The following is a 19,719-nucleotide window of genomic DNA, read 5'->3' as shown; positions in this document are numbered from 1 at the left end:
CCCTAATTAAATCATACCTAGTAAAGTACACTGTAATCTTGAAGCAGGGAGCATTGTAGTACTGTTTTCAAAATGTATTCAGGCAAGAAGAGGAGGGGAGTAAGAACAGAGGCAAGGGTAAGCAGAAGAGAAGGGAACAAAGGGGAGGCTAAGGACACGAAGACACACTGGCAGATTTTCCAGGAAACAACATTTTGTAACCCTTTACAAGCTGAGATTGAGTGCAAATGAGCATTTCTTACGGCTCACTTCTGGCAGGATTTCTTCTGGAGCCTTTGCCCGAGGTACACACAGCATCAGGGGGAAATTCCAGCCAGTGTCCTGGCCACAGAGGGTGCCCCGCACCCTAAATTCTACAACAGGGCAGCCCCACCTGGGCCATGGCTAGTGTTTCCTAAAACAGCAATTCCAGAATTAGCCTCAGTCAAAAGAGCTACAATCTTAGGTCAGATCTTCAGACATTTTTCCAGGCTTCCCTGCCATCTGGCCAGAACCTTGTCCAGACAAGTTATCTTTTGCCCTACATTACTGTGATCACAAGCCCTCAATATCCAATGTGAGGATAACAGGTTCTTCGTTGAGAAAGGCAATATCCCCCTGCCTACCACAGGGTGGGAAGGTAGTTGCAATGATATTCCCAAATGAATTAGAAGTTGTCCCCAACTTGATGACAGCCTGAGAAATAAACTGACCCCAAGGTTACAGGAATAAAAACTTACAGCCACTGCTAACCTTTCTACATGGCATCCAGCCCCACCCGGAGGCACTACTGTCCCATCAAACACGACTACTGAGATAGTATCTTTGCTTGCTGTTGCGAAGACCGGAACACCCATATTACTGTTCAAAATTAGATATTTAAAATAAATCACTATTAATTTTTAATGGCTTGGGGATCCTGGCCTTGCTCAGAATCGCTGCTGACACGTTCACAAGAATCATCAGTAGTTGTTTCCACTCCTAGAGGAAACCCAGACATCTGTCCCCATAAACACCAAAAGGTAACTCCCCAATACATTTTAGGGTAATTTCAGATGCCCGTAGGTGCAAAAATGAAGCAACAGGCACTGTGGGGAAGGGTCTGAGAAGCCCTGTGTTGACGACGAGCAGGTGCGTGGCAGGTGATCGTGAGTGACACAGGATCCCTGCTCTCACAGACATCTGCACCCTCACACAAAGCACGTTGGCAGCTGGCTGAGGCTAGCTGTTGATGAGTCGTTAGGAATGGAGCGGAGATTGCCAAACTCATTCCATCTATTTTCTTTTTAATAGAAAGCATTTCTGACCAGTGTGGCTGGGGAGTCCAGCGGGAATCCAAGAAGTGAAAGGTCACCGATTAATTTATAGTGCTCGACCGAGGGGGAGCACGAGGTTGGGGGCAAGAGGGGGAGAAAGGGAAAGGAAAAAAGACTCCCCCCCACCTCCTTTCTCGGTTGTAGCTGCAGGATCAGTCCTTTCGTGGGATCTTTAGGAATTATGAAAAAATGAATCATGAGAAATTAAAAAAAAAACCCTACAGAGTAAAAAAGAATAAAATTATCTAACACCTCAGCTGCACATCATTATAGAAAACTGTGGGCTTTTTATACACATTACAGTAAGGCAGACATCCCCTCTAACAGACTCAGTACGATGGATCAGTAATTGTTTTCATACACTTTAATTAGAAAAACTCAGATGGCTATGAATAATAATGGAAAAGAGAGACTTTTGCACTTGAAAGGTTGAAGTCAATCAAGTGTGAATGACGGCAAAAAAGAAAAAAAAGACACCAATTCATCAGCCCTCTGTTGTCTCGCCGCGACTTTAATCATAATTCCTGATTGGGATTCAAGAAGGCAGTAAGCAGCGGTTCTTTGTCTGCCTTCACCTTCCATCAATTAACTCTCCCCGAAATATAATCATCAACCTCACATGCTCCTCTGCATCTTAATCTGGGCCTCCGAACCCATAAGTCTTGCCCCACATGTGTTTAAGTAATTACTTTACCTACCTGCATCTTCTCATCTATAGTGTCCCCAGTCTCTCCCTGAAAACAAACAAAAACTGCTTGCTATAGAAAATTTTCATGGGCAAGGAATTCCCAAGTGGCAAAGAAGAGGATCCCTAAATGGAAACCTGAGGATGGGGATGTTCCGGTGGGGCCCATCTGCGCATGTGTCTGAACAGAGAGGTTGTGACGGAAGCCCCTCTGCCATGCAGGATACTGGAAGCCCTCACGTCAGCTCCCAGACACGAGTGTTCCCCTGTCTGTGTCCACTCCTCCCTCCCCTACCAGCTTCTCAAGGCTGTCACTCAGAGTTTCCATGCTTTTTCGTGAAGAGCCAAAAGTGTAGTCTTGCCAGGGGCTCATGGAAGAGTTCTGCTCATGGAGGAAAATGAGAGTTGGCCAAAGGCAGAGTTCCTTCAACACCTGCCTTGGCACCCCTTGTTTCCCAACCATAGCTGGCTGCCAAACTGTGTGGAAGCTTCGGACAATCTGAGCCACAGTCTCTGACAGGCAGGCAGCTGAAATCCGCAGGAAAAGCAATCACACAACAGTGCTGAGCACACTTCTGTAAAGACCTTCCCTTTGGCCAGAAGCATCAGAACACGCGTGTGTGTGAGAGGATAAGACCTGGCTACAGCACAACCACGGCCAGTCCAAACGGGCCCAACCCGCAGGGACCCTGGAAGGACTGGATCCCGCCACCAGCTCCCTGCAGACCACACCTGCGGCATCATACATTCACTCCCCGCCCTCTCGCCCCATTCACAGACAAAGTTTTAGGTTTAGCCAGGCAATAGTACACAACTGGTCCAGACCCTACACTTTCTACATGGACATCCGTGTAGATTGATTCTCCTAATAATCTTACACCTGTAAACACTGAGTATGTTAAATTATGTCCCCCATACTCGACTCATTAATGAATGTATAGAGGGGTCCTGAGACTGTTAAAACAGACCTTTTTATCAAAAGTCAAAGTTTTTCTGGTAAGAAAATTCAATTGATTAGAGCCATCACTTCTCAGAATTTGCGTCTCTCAAGATTGTCATCTGAGGCCACCCAAAGGCAGCCCCATGGAGATCTTCCATATGTGTTCCTCCCACCGCTCCGAGCCCCGCCAACTGTGCAGAATGCACAGGATGCAAGAAGGAAACATCTTCTGAGCCAAGATGCCGACAGTAAGAAGACAGTGGCTCTTGTTCCTCCCTAACAAGTAAACAGGCCTTATGTATAACAAGACAAATGTGGAGTTCTGCTCTGAACTTTCTGCTGAAAATCTTTAAGTTTAAGCAATTCTCATATATGACAATAGAAACAGAAGAGTTCCACTACTGATTCCAAAAATCTTCAAGCTTAAGTTGAAGAGAAGGAAGGACCTCCATCCAGTGACTCTGCTCATCCATTCATCTGACCATCACTCTCTGAATGCTGTACAAGGTCCCTGTGCTTCATGCTTGTGAGGTGGAGCAAGACAGGTTCCTGTGCCCAAGCCGCTCACGTGCAGAATAATTAGCCTTTTAGAGATCATAAACTCATTAGAAAATCTGAAGAAAATTGCAGGCTCCTAGAAAAATACTTTCAAACACAAACTATTGCAGGTAATTTCCGGCAATCATGGGGGAAATTCCTGGACTCTAGGTAATTGCCCTTGACCTATCAGGAAAGATGACATAGGTCCATAAATACCTACTTCCTACCTCCTGTTCAGTTCACCATTATTTTGGATTATGATTTAATGCCTTTCAACTTTCTATAAGGTGAGTTGGCCTGAAAGCCCCAACAACACACCTTAAAAAATCCAGACTTAGGTGTGGGTCTGGTCCACACCGGGCACCTGGGAGAGGCCATCAATGTTTATTCTTTCTTGACAGAAGAAGCTGGAATGACAAGGAGCCCTCCCCACCCCTTGCTTTCTCTGGGTCATGGGTGTAGAATGGCCAAATACAACCCCCGGAGCAGCCAAGGGGTGTATACACTTTGCTAATTCTTAACAGGACTGTCTATGCAAATTCACCTCTCAAGGCCACCCTGTCTGAGGTCAGATCAATGCAACCAACAAGTTCCACATGCTGGGAAGCAAAGGTATTTTCTTAGAGAAAGTATTGAACCTGGTTTCTCTGAGATCCTCATCCGCACGGCCTTGGCACTGCTCGCCTGAGTGTCCTTCTGAAAGGCTCACTACTCCAAGTCTAAGCGCAGATTTGCCAAAACCTAGACTCTCAAGGAGACTCAAATCCTTCACTTATCAATGAAAAAAATCAGTAGAATGAAGTACCTCAAGACGGAGAGAAAAAAGACAGAAAGCCTCAGACACAGGCCTTCCTGGCACAGATCTGGCCAGTCTCTACATCCTTATGATTGTGGTATTGGTCCTGTTCAGAAAGTTTAAACATGAAGTTAAGCCAGCTGCTTCCAGAACCGAGCATCCTAGCCAGCAGTGTATCCAAAGCCGATGGCGCCAGCGAGGGTCCACCAGCTCACTTCTTCTCCTGACTTTGATGGCCGCCAGGACCTGTGAGCTGGTCCCTTACTGCCTCCCACGTGTGCCACGTGGGCACTAGACCACGAGTCTAGAGGGCCGTTTCTCTCTTTGTCTCATTTCCCTTCTAAAATGTCTTCTATGTGGTTGCCTATCCCCTCCTTTTTTAAAAAATTTTAAACCTAAAACCCATGAGGAAAAACTGCAGGGCCATGTTAACATTCATGTGGGCCAGAAACAAACGCAGCCCTGAACCAGATTTTAAAATCCAAGAGTAAGACTAAAAGAGGAGGTAGGTGGGAGTAAAGGAAACACATGAACTGTTCACACACACACACGCAGTGAGAGAGAAAAGAGAGCTGAGAAGAGACTGAATTGGAGAGAAAAGCTTCATTAGACTCAGAGAGGCGAGCAGCAGCAGCGTACCAAGGTCACTTCTAATTTAGACCATCTAATTGGCAAACAGGCTCCAAATGGCTATCATCTCACAGGGCTTGGAATTAATGAAGCCCGATTATTTTCATTACCTTCCTCTGAGATGGAGACAAAGTGAGAGCTGGTACCCAAGCGGGTGCAACAGCCCCCGGGCCAGTGGCCACCCGAGAGCCCCAGTGCAGGGGGGCCCAGTGGCCTGCCTGACCCGGAGACTCGGATGCACAGGCACACACCAAGCAGAGAGACAGATGATGACACAAGAAATCACAGGAGACAGACCCCTGATCCCACAAGAGGGGAGCGGTGGGGGTTGGTCAGCAGGAGAGAGACTTGAAGGCAGTGCGGGGCCAGAAACAGAGAAGGGGAACCTGTGTGTGTACAAAACGTAAGAATGATCAAAGGGAGCAAAGACGAAGGGCTAGAGAAAAAGGTGTTCCCGGCTGCTCCAGAGCCAATCCCTTTCTCCACCGTGAGGTCATACTTTGTTAAGTGATGGAGAAACAAAGACAATTTCCCCATATTAATGCTCCAGGATCCCAGTGGTGTGTCCTGCCACTGAGGACAGCGATCAATTAGAATAATTTAAGAGTACTGAAATGCATAGTAGGTGGTCTTTCTCATTTAGAGGCTAGAAACCCATCCCTCACACCCTCAGCCCTCCTTCCCTAAAACAGTGGGGAAAGAAGGGTACGAGCAGCAGCTCCTACGTCCCCACCACGAATTTGGGATCTTCTAACTTCTCTGTGACTGGGTGAGCGTTTGGTGTAACTGACACGGGGGCGGAGGCAGGGGGGCGGCGCTTAGTGGGGTCTGGAGGGGCACTGGTCTCACTGCCTTAAGCTTTATAGATTTCCTTCTTTCACATGATGTGTGTAAAGACACCCTCTGGAGCTCTGTTTCCAATAGGCCAAGCAGAATGAAGTGCTGTGGGTGCAGATTCCCTAGTGGAGGGCCAGAGCTGCAATTGTTCCCAGTGGATAATATTTTTCAAGCCCCCTCATCAGTAAAAAGGGGGCCCACGGAAGAAACAGATATGAGATGCAGAGCATAAGCAAGCAGCTGTTACCATAGCAACAGACATATTAGACACTGCAGGTTCCTGAAAGCTGTCTGATAAGGTATTATTAAATGAAGCCTCCTCAAAACACTCTCCATTTACAACTGAACGGAAATACATTGTGTAGAAAGTAATCTATTTCCATTTATCAGGGTGGAATTTACTTTTAGAGGGACTGAAAACCAATTCAAGCCAGATCCCAAGATCTTGGATCCAGACAGCAAAAAATATTTACCAGAATTTATAGCTTTATACCCTGGACACACCCTGTCTCTGCCAAGAACTGTCTATTTGGTGGGTTTTGCCAGCTTTTCCTAATCTACAGTCAAACCATCTGGCAAGGAAGAAGATTCCTTCCTCTCACTGCCATTCATCCACTCAGGGACAAAGCAGACATCACCTTCTCCTCTTGGAGGATGAACGACTGCACACTGACCATTCCTTCAGGATACAGCTTTGAAATGGAGCTCTGATGTGAGGGGCATTTCTTATCAGGCTGTTTTCAGAGTCTCCTGCTCTAGCTGTCCAGGAACAAACAGCTATATATATAGTCAGAAAGCCTAACCAATATTTTCCCTTGGCCAATTTTCTAATAAAATTGCTGTAAAATATCCTCCAGGGGCATGATTTTAACCACAGGTTCATTATAATCACTTAGTTGTAAAACAATTGCAAATTCCGTTCTAACACCAAACTTTTCCAAAGAAGGACTGCAGCAACTGCTTAATTTGTCAGGGCACAGACCAAGATCAGCAGTCCAGTCCTCAAGCAGGATGCTGGGTTCACCCCAAGGTATGGCCACAAATTGCCCTCTAACCCTGGTTGCTCATCTTTTCCTGCTTGATCCGGATAAAGGATCAGGGTGGAACTGCTTAGCTCAATGCAGACCATCCTCATGACTGGAGAAACCAATTCAATATTGACAGCCATGTAGTAAGTCCAACTTCTCAAGCAAAGACAGGTACCAAACCAACCTTACATATGCCCTTACGTGTAAAACCCTTTTATGATTACATTTCCTATAACTTCCAACTTTATTTCCTATAGCTTTCTTCTGTTGCTAGCAAATGAACTTCCTATAATCAGCACATTTCCCACAGTTTGCACACTTTTTTTCAGAAATGTGTGGAAAACATCTCCATTGTCTGCTGCGGAAAGATGAGATAGGTACCCAGGGTGTCAAGCATAGCCCCTTTAGGGAGCATGTTTCTCCTAGATAATTATGTTCTCAGGGATTCTTCTCGAACAGCATTTATTAACTTGGTTCCATGGATGAATTTTAGGGTATCCTTATGCTCCCTGGCATTGTACACACAATTCTGTACATGCAGAATACTTGGAGTTCTTAACAATGGCTGTCAAACTTTATACACAGAATAACCCAGAAAGGCTAATGAACAAGTTTTTCCAGTATCTCCAGAAAAAAAGGTTGAGGATCACTGCTTGAATGGGTAACACTCAGAAATATTGCAGGGACTGGCCAAGCAAACACAGCAGTAACATCCCACTCTCAAAGACTCCATTGGTAAATGAAGAAGATTCAGTGACCCCCCCAGACTCACTACTTGGAATCTTCATACTGTTGCTGTTAGAAAAAGGTGACAAACCATGTTTATCTGAAATATAACTGATATACTAGTCCCTAAGGATTTACAAATGAAACCTGCAGTCTAATTTAAGTCGATCATACAGATTCCCATAGGCTCACATTTCCTAGGCCAGACTGACGTTAGACCAGAAAAATAAGCACCAGAGAAAAAGAACAACGTTAAGTACTGAAAGTGCTTCCCTCCCCATGTCTCCTCCTGTTCGTTCAGGTTCCCCCGATTCCAGGCCATCAGTGGGAGGTGTGATGAGGCCTGAGACAATCCCCCTTGTTGAGTTATTCCCAAGGCTGGTGAGAGCTCCAAGGACGCTTGTAACACAGAAACCCACCTACCCACCAAGGGAGTTCTACTTACAGAGAATCTTTCAATAATGTTCACCAGTCTGTCTATTTCAAAATAGCCATGGAAAGTGAATTTATACCTGAAGTGAAATTCATGCTAGGTCACCTCTGAGTTTCCCGCTGGCTGCTAAAATCCTCTGGATGCATCCTCAATTATATGTTCCTCACGACTAAATACCACTTACAACGTTATTCGTTAATTTTGTGTAACCAAGTGAAAACGGGAAATGCCTAGAGGTGGTATGTCTGTGATCTGCACGGCAGTCTTCACACACAAAGGCAATGGAATGGCCTTATCACTCCACTGCTGAAGCAGGTCAGAGCTGAGAATCTCTCCTTGGTGGTGTTTTCCCCTCATAATCAGGTAAGGGCTTTCCAGCAGCCCACCCCAGACAGAAAGGAGGACATTACTGCTACCTGTAGTATTTTGAAAAGCTTTCACATTGCATAGATTTAAACCCTTATACTACTTTTTTGGGCCATGTTTATAGCGGCCACTTAGAGCCAGGCCCTGCAGGCAGAGCAACGACATGTTCCACAGGCAAAGCCCTTGTTCACGAATCAACACGTGCTGCAGACCGAGCGTCCTCCTGCGCTGAGGAACTCCCACGTCGCAGGACTGCGGTCCTAGAGTTGGAGACTGTGGGTTCAAACCTCACCCCTGCCACTGACAAGTGGCATCAAGTTGATTAACTTCTCCGAGCCTCAGTTTCCTCAGCTGTTCAGGTAAACATGTCAAGCTTTTTAAAAACGGGGTGGCCGTGAGGATGAAATGAGAGATGATGAATATAAGGGCAACCAAGAACACGACCTGCTCAGTAAAGGTTTGGCAAATCTGGGTAACAGTTTCTTCATGTAAATGGTTACCTCGTCGAGGCCTCTGCATCCCGCGGGGAGAAAGGATGATGAGGGATGTTGGGGAACACGTCAGTATCTGGCCCTTTGGGCCATGGTCACGCTGTGGACAGGCCACATCTAAGGCAGGGACAGGTGAACATCTGTGACATTTCCAGCTCCCACTGGCTTTCTCGTCCAATAACACAAAGCCTTGTCCGTGGTACCGCCTCGCCTTTGACCCCCGGGGAGAGAGAGCCACCAGGTCCTGTCCCTGGCTGTCTTACCGTCATGATGAGCTTCTCCACGCAGTCGGGGGCCACGCTGTGGAGGTGGGTGAGGTGCAGCTGCAGGTGGATCTTGTTGTTGAGCATGTCCTGACACAGGGGGCAGCGGAGCATGGGCTGCACCGAGTGCTGTGTCATGGCATGCACACGCAGCCGGTTGACGTCGGCATTGCTGTACTTGCAGTAGGGACACTGGTACATCTGCGGGGAACACACCACCCTGCTGGCTGAAGCTTCGGTTCCCACCGGCAACCGCGTCTGCCCCAGGCCCCGCCCACCCGAGCGTTCATGCGCCCTTGGGGTCTGAAACACTCCCCCCGCCAGCAGAGCCCCTCCCGGCCTCACCTGCTCAGGTTTGGTCTCCTCCGATGTTTTTGGTCGCTTCGAAGACACAGGAGATTCCGAGCTACCTGGGAAGGAGATGCGTTTGGCGGTTGCAGGAGAATCTGTCAGCTCCTTCTCTGCTTGGCTGGACGATGCTGGAAGAAAAAGCAGAAGATGCAATACAGCAGCCAGACCAGGCCAGCTCCCAGAGGCTTTGTGTTGGGTGAAAATCAAAATTCATTTATAGCACAGGAGTTTCCTGAAACACCAAAATCAAAGTAGGATGAGCATCCGGACTGATCTGTCAGACACACTGGAAAAGCAGCAAGTGTTTCTTTTCTTCCCCCATGAATTTCTGTCACTACACAACTTTTAACAACTGAACAGTAAGAGAAAAAAGGGAAAGAAATGGACTAATAGGCTTGGAGTTGGGTTAAGCTAAATTCAGCCTGTTCTGACTTCTGCCAATCAAGACAGAACCTGCTGGCTCATGGGGGGCGGTCGGGCTGGGAGGGCGGTGGGACTGTCTCACCAGCTGCTCTGCCAGCCATGAGTCAATCCGAGCACCAGGCACACCCCACTTTCACAGATGCCATCAACTGTGTGCCCCCAACTTTACTGTCACAGCTCTTGAAATCACAACACAGCACAGGAGACATGATAAACGCAACCTGAGAAAGGTTCACGTGGACGTCTGCATACAAATACGTGCAAAAAAATCAAGTTTGGGTTCAGCAAATTGCTTTCAGGGAAGAAGTAACTGAAGAGTGAAACTAGACAAGGCATGAATCCAACGTCCAATCTAGCTAATGCGCCAGACGCGAGAGTTTCTTCAGAGTGGGTGGTGAGAGGGAAAGTTTCCCGTCCACTTGCCCAAACCGTGCCCCCCGCACCCCACTCCTCTGGCAACACAGAACACTAATTAAGGGGGAGAGTCACGAGAGACTTCGGTAGCAAACAGGGGGTGTGGAAGTGTTGGCGGAAGGAGTCCGCTGAAACATGGAAAGGGATCTGGAAGATTTTGAGGAGAAAAACAGCTGGGCTAAAAGCGTTTTAATCAGGATAAATAAGCAGGGCTTCTCCAATATAAACACAAATCCCCAGATGGTCAGATGTGGCCTTTCCAAAACCTGGTCAGTATCTTGAGGGTCGGCTCTCTCACTTGTCTTGGATGTGGAACTCCATTTTTCAGAATTTTGCTAAAAGCGCTAAGAAAAAACAAAATCCTGAAAATGACAGTGAGGCAATATATACCGGCTGCCCTCCCTCCCTGAAAAATAATTTGACTTGGCGTTGAGGTCACTGGTTTAGAAAGCCTAGTTTTCACTCTTTGGTCAAACTGCTTGCTGTCTCATCCAGTCTAGTTACTTAGCACATGTTTCCAGCTTTTAAATTTGTTCTTGATACCCAAGATGCTGCTGTTACAGATCTGTGCTTTAATAAACAATTTTTAAAAATCAATTTTATACATTAAAATCATAAGGCTACATGATAATTTTGAAAAAAAATTGCTAAATGCAGAAAATATTCCAGGAAGTTGGTGCTCTTCCCAGCATGCACATCTTGTGACCTTTCATCCCAGTATCTTGATAACCTAGTCTACATAAGTTTGCAGAACATCTATTATTTAAAAAGTACAAGGACAAGCATATTACACACAGACCCTCTCCTCCTCCCAACACACACATTCATAACAGTACTTTAATCTGTCTTGAATCGACTTCAAACCCATTTTGCTCTTAATGGGAGTTATTCATTTTCACTTGAAAGGTAATACATGATGGCTGGATATTTAATGTGATGGACTGGCTGCCAATTAACTAGGTGCTGTAACATTTCTAGTCTGGTTCCCCCATGGCCCACTCCCCATCTCCTGGCCCCTTACAGGCCTGATCCCGCAGAACCTCATGTCGCAGGTTTTAGGCCTCGGAGTGGGATGGGTCCCTGCCTGAACACTCCCACAATAGGAGTCTATACTGTTTCAGGGACTTAAGTTCACCCTGCCCCCAGAAGGTTCCTTATTCTCCACCACTTTTCATTTCTGCTTACTGGGTATCTTCTATGTTAAGCCTTCAAGTGCATTAGGTGATACTCTGGATGCTTATGTGTTAGAGCTGTACTTTACCTTCCCTATTTCCACCTCTAGCCTGCAGGGGTTGGTTAGGCTTGGGGCTTACAGTTAGGAAAGAGCTGCTCTCTGCTCCTCCTTCCGCTAGAGGCAAGCCAAGATACAGATTCTGTTCTAAACACCCATCCCCGTCTTTCTGTTAGTCTGCCTGACCTGAAACAACACTTGCTTTTACAAGACCGTGACACTCCCTTGTAAATGCCCTCAATCTGCCTGCCGCCCCCCTTTAGAAAGACCATCAGTCGTGCAGTTGCTCGGCAGTGTGGATGAATGAGCACGGAGGCTGAGACCACCCAACTCATCTCACTCCCTGAAAAGCAAACACAGTGTAACCCAGTCAGCATTAGCTTCCTCATAGGACCAAAGAGTCCACCCTCTTCCTTCAGTGCCGCACGCATGATGAACTGTGACGAGGTTGCAGAGGTGAGAAATCTGGTTTCAGAAGCCACTATTCTTTTCCCCTGCATGGAGAGGGGGACTTTTATTACCTTTTTTTTTCATACTCTCAAACTGCTCTGGAATTCTAAAGCTTCCTTTGTGAGCTCGAGCTAAGGAGTCCTTATAAAGTGTTTAAAAAAATAAAATCAGCACTCGCTCACTCATTCCTCTTTCTCCAGAGGAACACAACAGCCCTGCTACAATATGAAAATGGCATCCGCTGGAATAAAATCTTCTGAGGCCCGTCTCCCTTCTACACCGGGCACCCGGCACTTTTATTAGATCAGATCTGTCTAGAAGTGGACACCAGGTTTCTTCTCTAAAGATAAAGCTATGCCTTTCTTACAGCAGAGTCTATTAACACCCAGCTACAGTCCCCTGGTGTCTCCCTGGGTGATGGGGGGACTGCTCCTAAGAGTTAGGTTAACTAGGCTGACAGGCCCCCTCCTGGCTTGACCCCAGGCATCAAAATGTCAATCCTTATCAAAACATGGTACCAAAGCTTTTGTATAATTTCTGTACATGGGCAAACAGTTGTGCAAGTTCACTGGCAGGCTGGGTGAGGGCTTGCTACCGGCCACGACAGTCTGGGTTTCTCAAGCCTCTTCTCTCTGAATGACTTCAAAAGGGCCAGAGTCTCAAAAGCAACTTCTCCCTCAGTTCTGTCACTAGCATATACTGGGGGCCAAGTAAGGCGGGGGGATGAGGACCAAGAGAGAAAGTACTGTGGTTTTCTGCTTTGAAGACTTTTCGAACTTTAGCTTAAATTCTAGGAGAGATGTCAGTCTAGAAAACATGATTTTTTTAAAAAATTAATTACTGGTCACTTTAAGGTCACTATGATGTCACAGTAGTGAATGGAAATTGGTGCGCTCAAGAGACAAGCCATAGTTTAAACAGTGCCTGGAACTGCTGGTTTGTACTGGTAACAACTCAAAGGGTCAGTTTTCTATGATGACAGAATGAATCGGAAACCATCTAGATCTTTTACGACAGGGCATGGTTAAGTAAACAACGGTACACATACTCTATTGAGTATCAGAAGACGTTAAAAATGATAGCTATGAAGCAATAAGGAAAAATCCTTGTGAATGTTAATCAGAAAAAGTAGGCTAGAATGGGCATTATACAATGATACAGCTTTGTAAAAAATAGGTGTTACAAGAAAAAAACCTAGATGAAAATGACTTGTATTTAGGTGATGGCATCATGGACCATTTCCCTATTTTCTCCGTTTGTCATGTAGGTATATTATATTTTTAGTATTATAATTAAGAGTTTAACATTTAAATTCAACTATCCATGAAAAACTTAATATTTAGATCCATACTGTGCGAAACATCAGGTGGTATTTTTTACTTTGTTGGTTCAAGCAATTTTTCCTCATTTTGGCAGCTATCTCCTATGAAAATATGTGTTAAATCTCAGTGAATCTTCCACAGGCAACATGCTGGGCTCCTGGCACTTCAAAGGGTTTAAAACTGTGGTAAGGAATTGTGAATGTGCACATGCCATGGATTACACACTCTATACAGTGAGGCAAGTGTGAGACTGGGACAACGGAATGCTAGGTCCAACCCCAACCACAGCCTGACGGGATGTGAGCTGTGGATTCCTTACCACGCAGACTTTCTAAGGAGTGAACAAACACTCGTTCAACTTATCAGTAGTTAAGGTTGCCCCACCCAACTCGCTGGTGAGGCAAGAAAAGGACCAACATGTCTCTGTTACAGAGTACAGAAAATTCAAAGTTGATGTTCTGGGCCGAAAGCCACATTCCCCCTTAAACTGGGATGAGCTGGCCACTACATCTGACAAAGACAAATGCTGAGAGGGACTGACCTGCTTCATGACTCTCCATTTTATTCCCTTAGGTTCCCCTACATTCTAGGGAAAATAATTTCATTTCAAAGGGAAACACGGTCGTCAGTGCATGGCTTCCTCAGGAAAAACAAAACTCATTCATGTGACATCAATTTCCAGATATCCTTTGTTTTGAACATACTTGCTTCGGGAGTATTTAACCTCTAAAAAGAATCACTTAAATATTTACCCCTCCTGTCATATTAATTAGAGGGAGTAGAGAAGAGAGGAGAGCCAATCTGAATTTATGCAAGTTTTGTTTGCAATTTCCAAGAAGTGCTTTTATTATGTTCTACAATAATTAAAACAAGCTTCATAAAAGGTTTCAGGTAGGAGGTGACTCACTTTAAAGAACAGGTAAGAATAGTGCAATTTAGGGGGCTTATAAAATGGTCAAGTATGGTGGAAATACAGCCCCTTTAACTTCACCTGATAAAACCACTCTTCCTAGAATGAATTCTCACCCATTCCCATCCCCACCAACCAACTAAAATCCGAGTCACTGAAATTTTGGTGACAAAAAACCTTAAGAGTTGTACTCCCAATACCATGGACTGCCGGTGGACTTAATGCCAACACATGCCTCATTTCCCACCTGGTAGTGTGGTGGTACAACTCTGAAGCTGGGGAGGGCATGGAGTTGCTGCCTCGTGAAAAAGAACCTTGAAGAAAAATTGGAAATGAAGTAGAAATGGAATCTTAAGGTCCCCAGCTTTTGGCTTTCTCTAATCATAAGCTGAGACATTGACTTGCCCTCCAAGAAAATCAAAAGTACTGGAAGTTTCAGTTTCCTGAGCAAAATTCACCTTCTCATCACTCAACACACCAATGGCGCTGTTGGCATGGTGGACGTTCTCTGCCACAGGCCAGCCCCTGGCCAGAGTCCTCCCTGGGGGATACCCTGGGCACGTGCTGAGCTGTCCGCGGTGCTGGGAAGTCTCCCCTGCATTTCCTCTCTTCGTGGTGCAGGGGCACTTGGAAGTGGCGTTCACCCAAGTGCTGACCCTCTCCCTTCTGGGGACCCCGAGGTAAGCCCACTCAAGGCCTGGGATGCTGCCTGACAGGTAACCCTTGAGGAGGGGCCGAAGACAACCGCCACCCCCACTTCTCAACCATCAGACTCTGAGCTAAAGTACCACTGACAGCCCCTCCATCTAAACTTCCATCTCCCAAACCAGCAACATAATGGAGGAGCCAATTAAATGATTATTAATTCATGCTACTTTCCGTAAGCCAGAGGTTCTCATCGCCTCGTGTTCCGTAAACTGGCTTGCCACCTGCCCCAGAAATTTACAGCAATCTTTTATCTATCTCCATTGACTAAGGGAAAAAAAAAAATTCACACAACTCCATACTCAACGCCTGATTTGGGATAATGGCCTCAGCCCGCCAGTCACAGAAGCTTCACCAGAACTGAAAGTGTTTATTCAGCTCATACTGAGAATGAACTGAAAGGTGCGGGGAGCTCTTTCCATAGCCCTCCTCCCTCCACCTCTCAGAGGCTCTCACTCCCCTCCAGAAAGCAGAAAGGCATTGTTTCCAGAGGGTCATCTGTGCTGCTGGACTTTGTGATCTTCATTCTACCGTTGAATGTGGAGCTGCTCTTGGCATCTGCTTGCAATTCCCTCCCCAGAGGAGTGGCTAGGATCTCATACTTGCATTTCCCACGGAGCTCCTGCACTTGATCGGTGGCCAGAGATCTGCCTAAGTTCCTCCCCTAATACAGAGAACAAAAGTTCCTTTAAAGGGTCTGCTTGCTGCCAACTTGGTCTTTAAACATGCATGGCTTCATCCTGCCTCCAACCAAGCACTTAAGGACATTTCAGGGAGAAGTCAGGGGACCTGTGCAAAGCAGAGGCCCGCACCACACACCCAGCGGGGGTCTTCACGCCCGCCCCTCCCCGCCTGCCCGAAGGGGCGGAGTCTGCCGCAGAGGCCAGCCCAGTGAGGGTTAGGGCCTTCTACGCAAAACACAGTCCCAGTTTCAGTAGCTCCAAGCTATGCTGCTCCTGGACATCTCCAGAAAGCACTTCAGAGAAGGACAACCACCCACCCAAAAAGGAGAACATGCGCAGGTATGGAGAGCGAGATGCACGGGCCCCATCAACTTCTCAGACACGTCTTCCTGTTTCCGTAAAGGATCTCAGGGAAACGTGAGTTACACGACATCTGGGTGTAACTGCTACTCTGGGAATGAATGGCTCATTTTTTTCCCTCCAACTCAAAGATGCACCAGACAGGTCAGCACTCGGAATATTCGGAAGCTCTGAGGTGTTGTTTTTGTTGCTGTTGTTATTATTATTCTTTTGCTTTCTATTTAGAAATAATTATAGATTCACAGGAAGTTGTGAGAATAGAGGTCTGTTTCCCCTTCACCTAGGTGTTACTTTTTAACCAGGGTTCAGATAAAGATTTCTGGGTCCCTGATCACTCTTCATCGTGACCCCAACATCTGACCAAACCTCCTTCCCACGCCGGCTCCTGCGATCCAGGGTTCCATCTGCCGAGACCAGGACCCACACCTCTTCTGCGCACCAGTGTCCTTCAGGAAAGCTCAGTCCCTCTCACGTGGAGGGTCCCACGGCCTTGCCATCCAGTTAAAGAAGAAATGGGTCTCAAACTTCACACAGGTCACCGCGGTCAAAGCCCCAACATTCTTAAACTCAAGTGTGAGTCAGAAACCTCCCGGAAAGCTTGTTAAAACACAGCCAACAGGCCCCACCCACTAGAACTGGTCTGACTGAGAGACGCTGCATTTCCGGCGAGTTCCCAGGTCGTGCTGACACGGTCCAGCCACACTCGGAGAACCGCCCTCAGAGCCGAAGCTTCCTGCAGTTGGCAGGAACCAGCTTCATGGGTGGACTAGAATTAAGTACCGGGGCCTGGCAGGTGTGCGCGGGTCTGGCTGTCCACTTCCAGCTGACTCTTGCTAAAAATGACACTCTCCTCATGGACACTCGGGGACGAAAGCCAGGGCGGGTCTCAAAGCTAGATGTCTCCCCCTCAGGCCAAAGGTGAAAGATGGCTGTCCCTCAGGGAATCTGTCTGCCCCAACCCAACCAACGCAGACTTTCAAAGCTAGAAATTCGGAAGGAATAACCCCCACGTGTTCTGTGAGCAGCATAATCCAGAGTGAGGACAGGTTGCTTTGCTTATGGAAGTCTCATTCTGTCCACGTGTCCTGGAGAACCTCTGGGAAAGGGGCAAACACCTCTCTGGGCTCTTTCCACTTTGCAGGAGGAGGAAGCATCTTTTTGGTACAGGCTTCACAGGCCTTGGCACCTGCAGGTCACAGCAGTCCGAGGCCCCCTCTGCTTCAGCCCTGGGAAGGATGCAGAGACCCACACTGGCCCCTGTGCCCACAAGTCAGGATTCTGGGAACAGGGGATGGTGCCATGCTCTCCCAGCAGCCAAGGTGGGATGGAAGGCGGGCCCACGATGACTGGTGGCTGTTGCTGCTTGTCAGCACCTTTGGGGAAAAAACAGTGCTAAGCACCACATCAGAGGCATCAATCTGTTGTACTAATTCCTTGTTGAAATATGCATAAGGCTGCTTAACTTCACTGATTTGAGCTCCCAAAAGGCCATCCCGCAATTCAGTTTCAAGATACCTTGCTCTCTCTGTGTCAGGTTTATGAATGAGCCACCAGTCAAAACAGAGCCACCAGCCACCACCTCGTTTAGGCCATCAGCTGTCGGCATATTTAATAACTTCTCAACATGGGCCACCAAGAGTCCTGCTTCTACCAGGAGCCGGGGACCAAAGGGGCCAAGACCTGATTCTGCACCTTGAGGTATCAAATCAAACTGCCTGCCTCTGGCCCCTTGTCAGTTCCTGAGCCGTGCAGACACCATCTGCAGCTGTGGTCTCTGTGGGCCACAGGCCATGGCTGGGGTCACATCATGGCCTGCATTATCACTCTGCCCCCTGGCTTCACTACCAGATTGTGACAACTGTGGACTTGGAGAAAGCCAGAACGAGGAGGACCTTAGAGACACCTAACTGACAGGAACAAGTCCAGAGGTGCGAAATGTAGGTCAAAACAGGGGGCGATGTGGGTCATGCTGGGACCAGACCACAGTTAATTAACAGAAGCTCATCAAGTCCCCATCGACTCTGACATTAATTAGGTCAGTTAGGGCCTCTGAGCCCCAACAGAGCACAGGCTCCAGAGACTGGAACATAGTAAGACTCTCACGTTGTTTTTTTCTCCATTCTAAACCTACCTTCATAAGACAATTAATTAAATTTCAAGAGTGAAATGGAACTTGTGAAAATAAACACATAAAACCTGGGCCCAGCAGGGTGACAGACACAAAGAGCCCTGCATGGAACTTCTCAGCACCCCGGCAAACCAACCCCCGCCGCGCCCCGCCGGGGGTTTCCCTGTGCTCGCGCAGGTTGGACCGGAGTGGGCGAGAGCCTGTGCCCGAGCAGAGAGACCGCTCAGGCCCCCGGAAGGCTGGAAACGGGAACAGTTCTCCACTTTCCTCTGCAGGTTTAAAGAACCAAGAAGACTAGAAACGACTCCTCTTGGACTCTGTTCTGCACAGAGAGGGGGACCGCAGGCCGAGTAGTATTTACGCCCATGTTTCTGAGTCTCCACCGAGCAAACTGCGCTCCATTCACTCCCTGTCTTCGAAGGCTCAGGACCAAGGATGAATGTGACGGGGAGGCGGCCTGAGTGCGCCTTCGGGGACTCCTCGCCCACTGCTCTCTCCCTCCTCCAGCCAAGCACTCTTTACACAAAGGCGTCAGCCCTCCTTGCTAAGAAACAGTGCAGCCCTAACCTGGTCCCAGTCCAGCTATGTGACCCTGAGCTCTGCCCTCGACCTCGCTGGACTTTCCACCTCCTTGTCCATTGGTTGGAGTTCAGCATTGACTCACAGCATTTCTGGGAGGCCAGCAAGACCGACCAGGCCCATGAAGCCCACCAGAGGCTCGCACATGGTGACAGCGCAAACGTGTGCCACTGTGGTTTTGTTTTCTGAAGGATTTCTGGGAAACAGTATGGGTCCATGTGAGGACACATAACCACAGAGAGAGCGGAGAGGCCTGGTTTTAAGGACAAGCACAGACACCCTAAATTTGCCTCTTCTATCAATCAACATGGAAGAATCTTACTCATCCCATGGGCTTGATGTTTAGAAAGCAGAATGTCGTTAATGATTTGGACTTGAAAGTGTTTATGGTCACAGTCTTTCATCTACTGACTGTTAATGAAACATTCAAACAGTACTAAGCACTTGCTAGGTGCTGGAGATCAGAAAAATGGGTGGATGTGGGGTTGGGGAGAGGTGAGCAGGCAGACCACAGAAGATTTTTAGGGCAATACAAATACTCTGTGATAGGATATGATGGATATATGTTGTCATACATTTGTCTGAACCCATGGCACTTATATCAAGAGTGACCGGAAAGTACGCTGTGGACTTTGGATGATTATGGTGGATGAGTGCAGGGGCATCAGTGGTTCCAAAAAATGTACTGTTCTGGTGAGTGGTGTTGATCACGGGGGAAGCAATGCGTGGGGAGGGGAAGGGCAGAGAGTAAATGGGAAATCTCTGTACCTCCCTCTCAATTTTGTTATAAACCTAAAACAGCTCTAAAAAAAGTCTTATTAAAATAAAAACAAAACAAAAATGAAGAAATGCTTTTATAAAGAGCTGACAATTCTTTCTGACAAATAGAGAAACAGGATTTTCAAGTCTCCTTCAATCTTCACATGGTAAGAGAAAACTCCTATGTTACGTGCTCTTCAGCTCTCCCCCCTGGGGAATCCATCCCTGATCCACAAGGCAAACTGCAGTCTGATCACAAGCCTGGAGCACCGAAGTTTCCCATTGATGAGCTCTAGCTCTCTGACCTGCTAACTAAAGATAATGGTGGATTCCAAGAAGAATGCGAGAGCCTGACGAAAGTGCTCGGCTATCCC

The 19,719-nt window shown here is 47.2% G+C and overlaps 1 protein-coding gene across 1 annotated transcript in view; it reads right to left on the bottom strand.

Moving 5' to 3' along the window:
* The window catches only part of ZFHX3 (zinc finger homeobox 3), a 300,481-nt gene that overhangs the window by 17,215 nt on the left and 263,547 nt on the right, over nucleotides 1–19,719 (bottom strand). The window contains 2 exon segments of the mRNA XM_032486653.1: nucleotides 9,031–9,231; nucleotides 9,376–9,509. Coding sequence (XP_032342544.1) covers nucleotides 9,031–9,231; nucleotides 9,376–9,509 — 335 coding nt within the window.

The sequence above is a fragment of the Camelus ferus genome, chromosome 9 (genome assembly GCF_009834535.1).
Source record: "Camelus ferus isolate YT-003-E chromosome 9, BCGSAC_Cfer_1.0, whole genome shotgun sequence".
NCBI lineage: Eukaryota > Metazoa > Chordata > Mammalia > Artiodactyla > Camelidae > Camelus > Camelus ferus.
The sequence above is the reverse complement of the archived record's forward strand: the minus strand, read 5'-3'. Positions and strand labels throughout refer to the sequence as shown.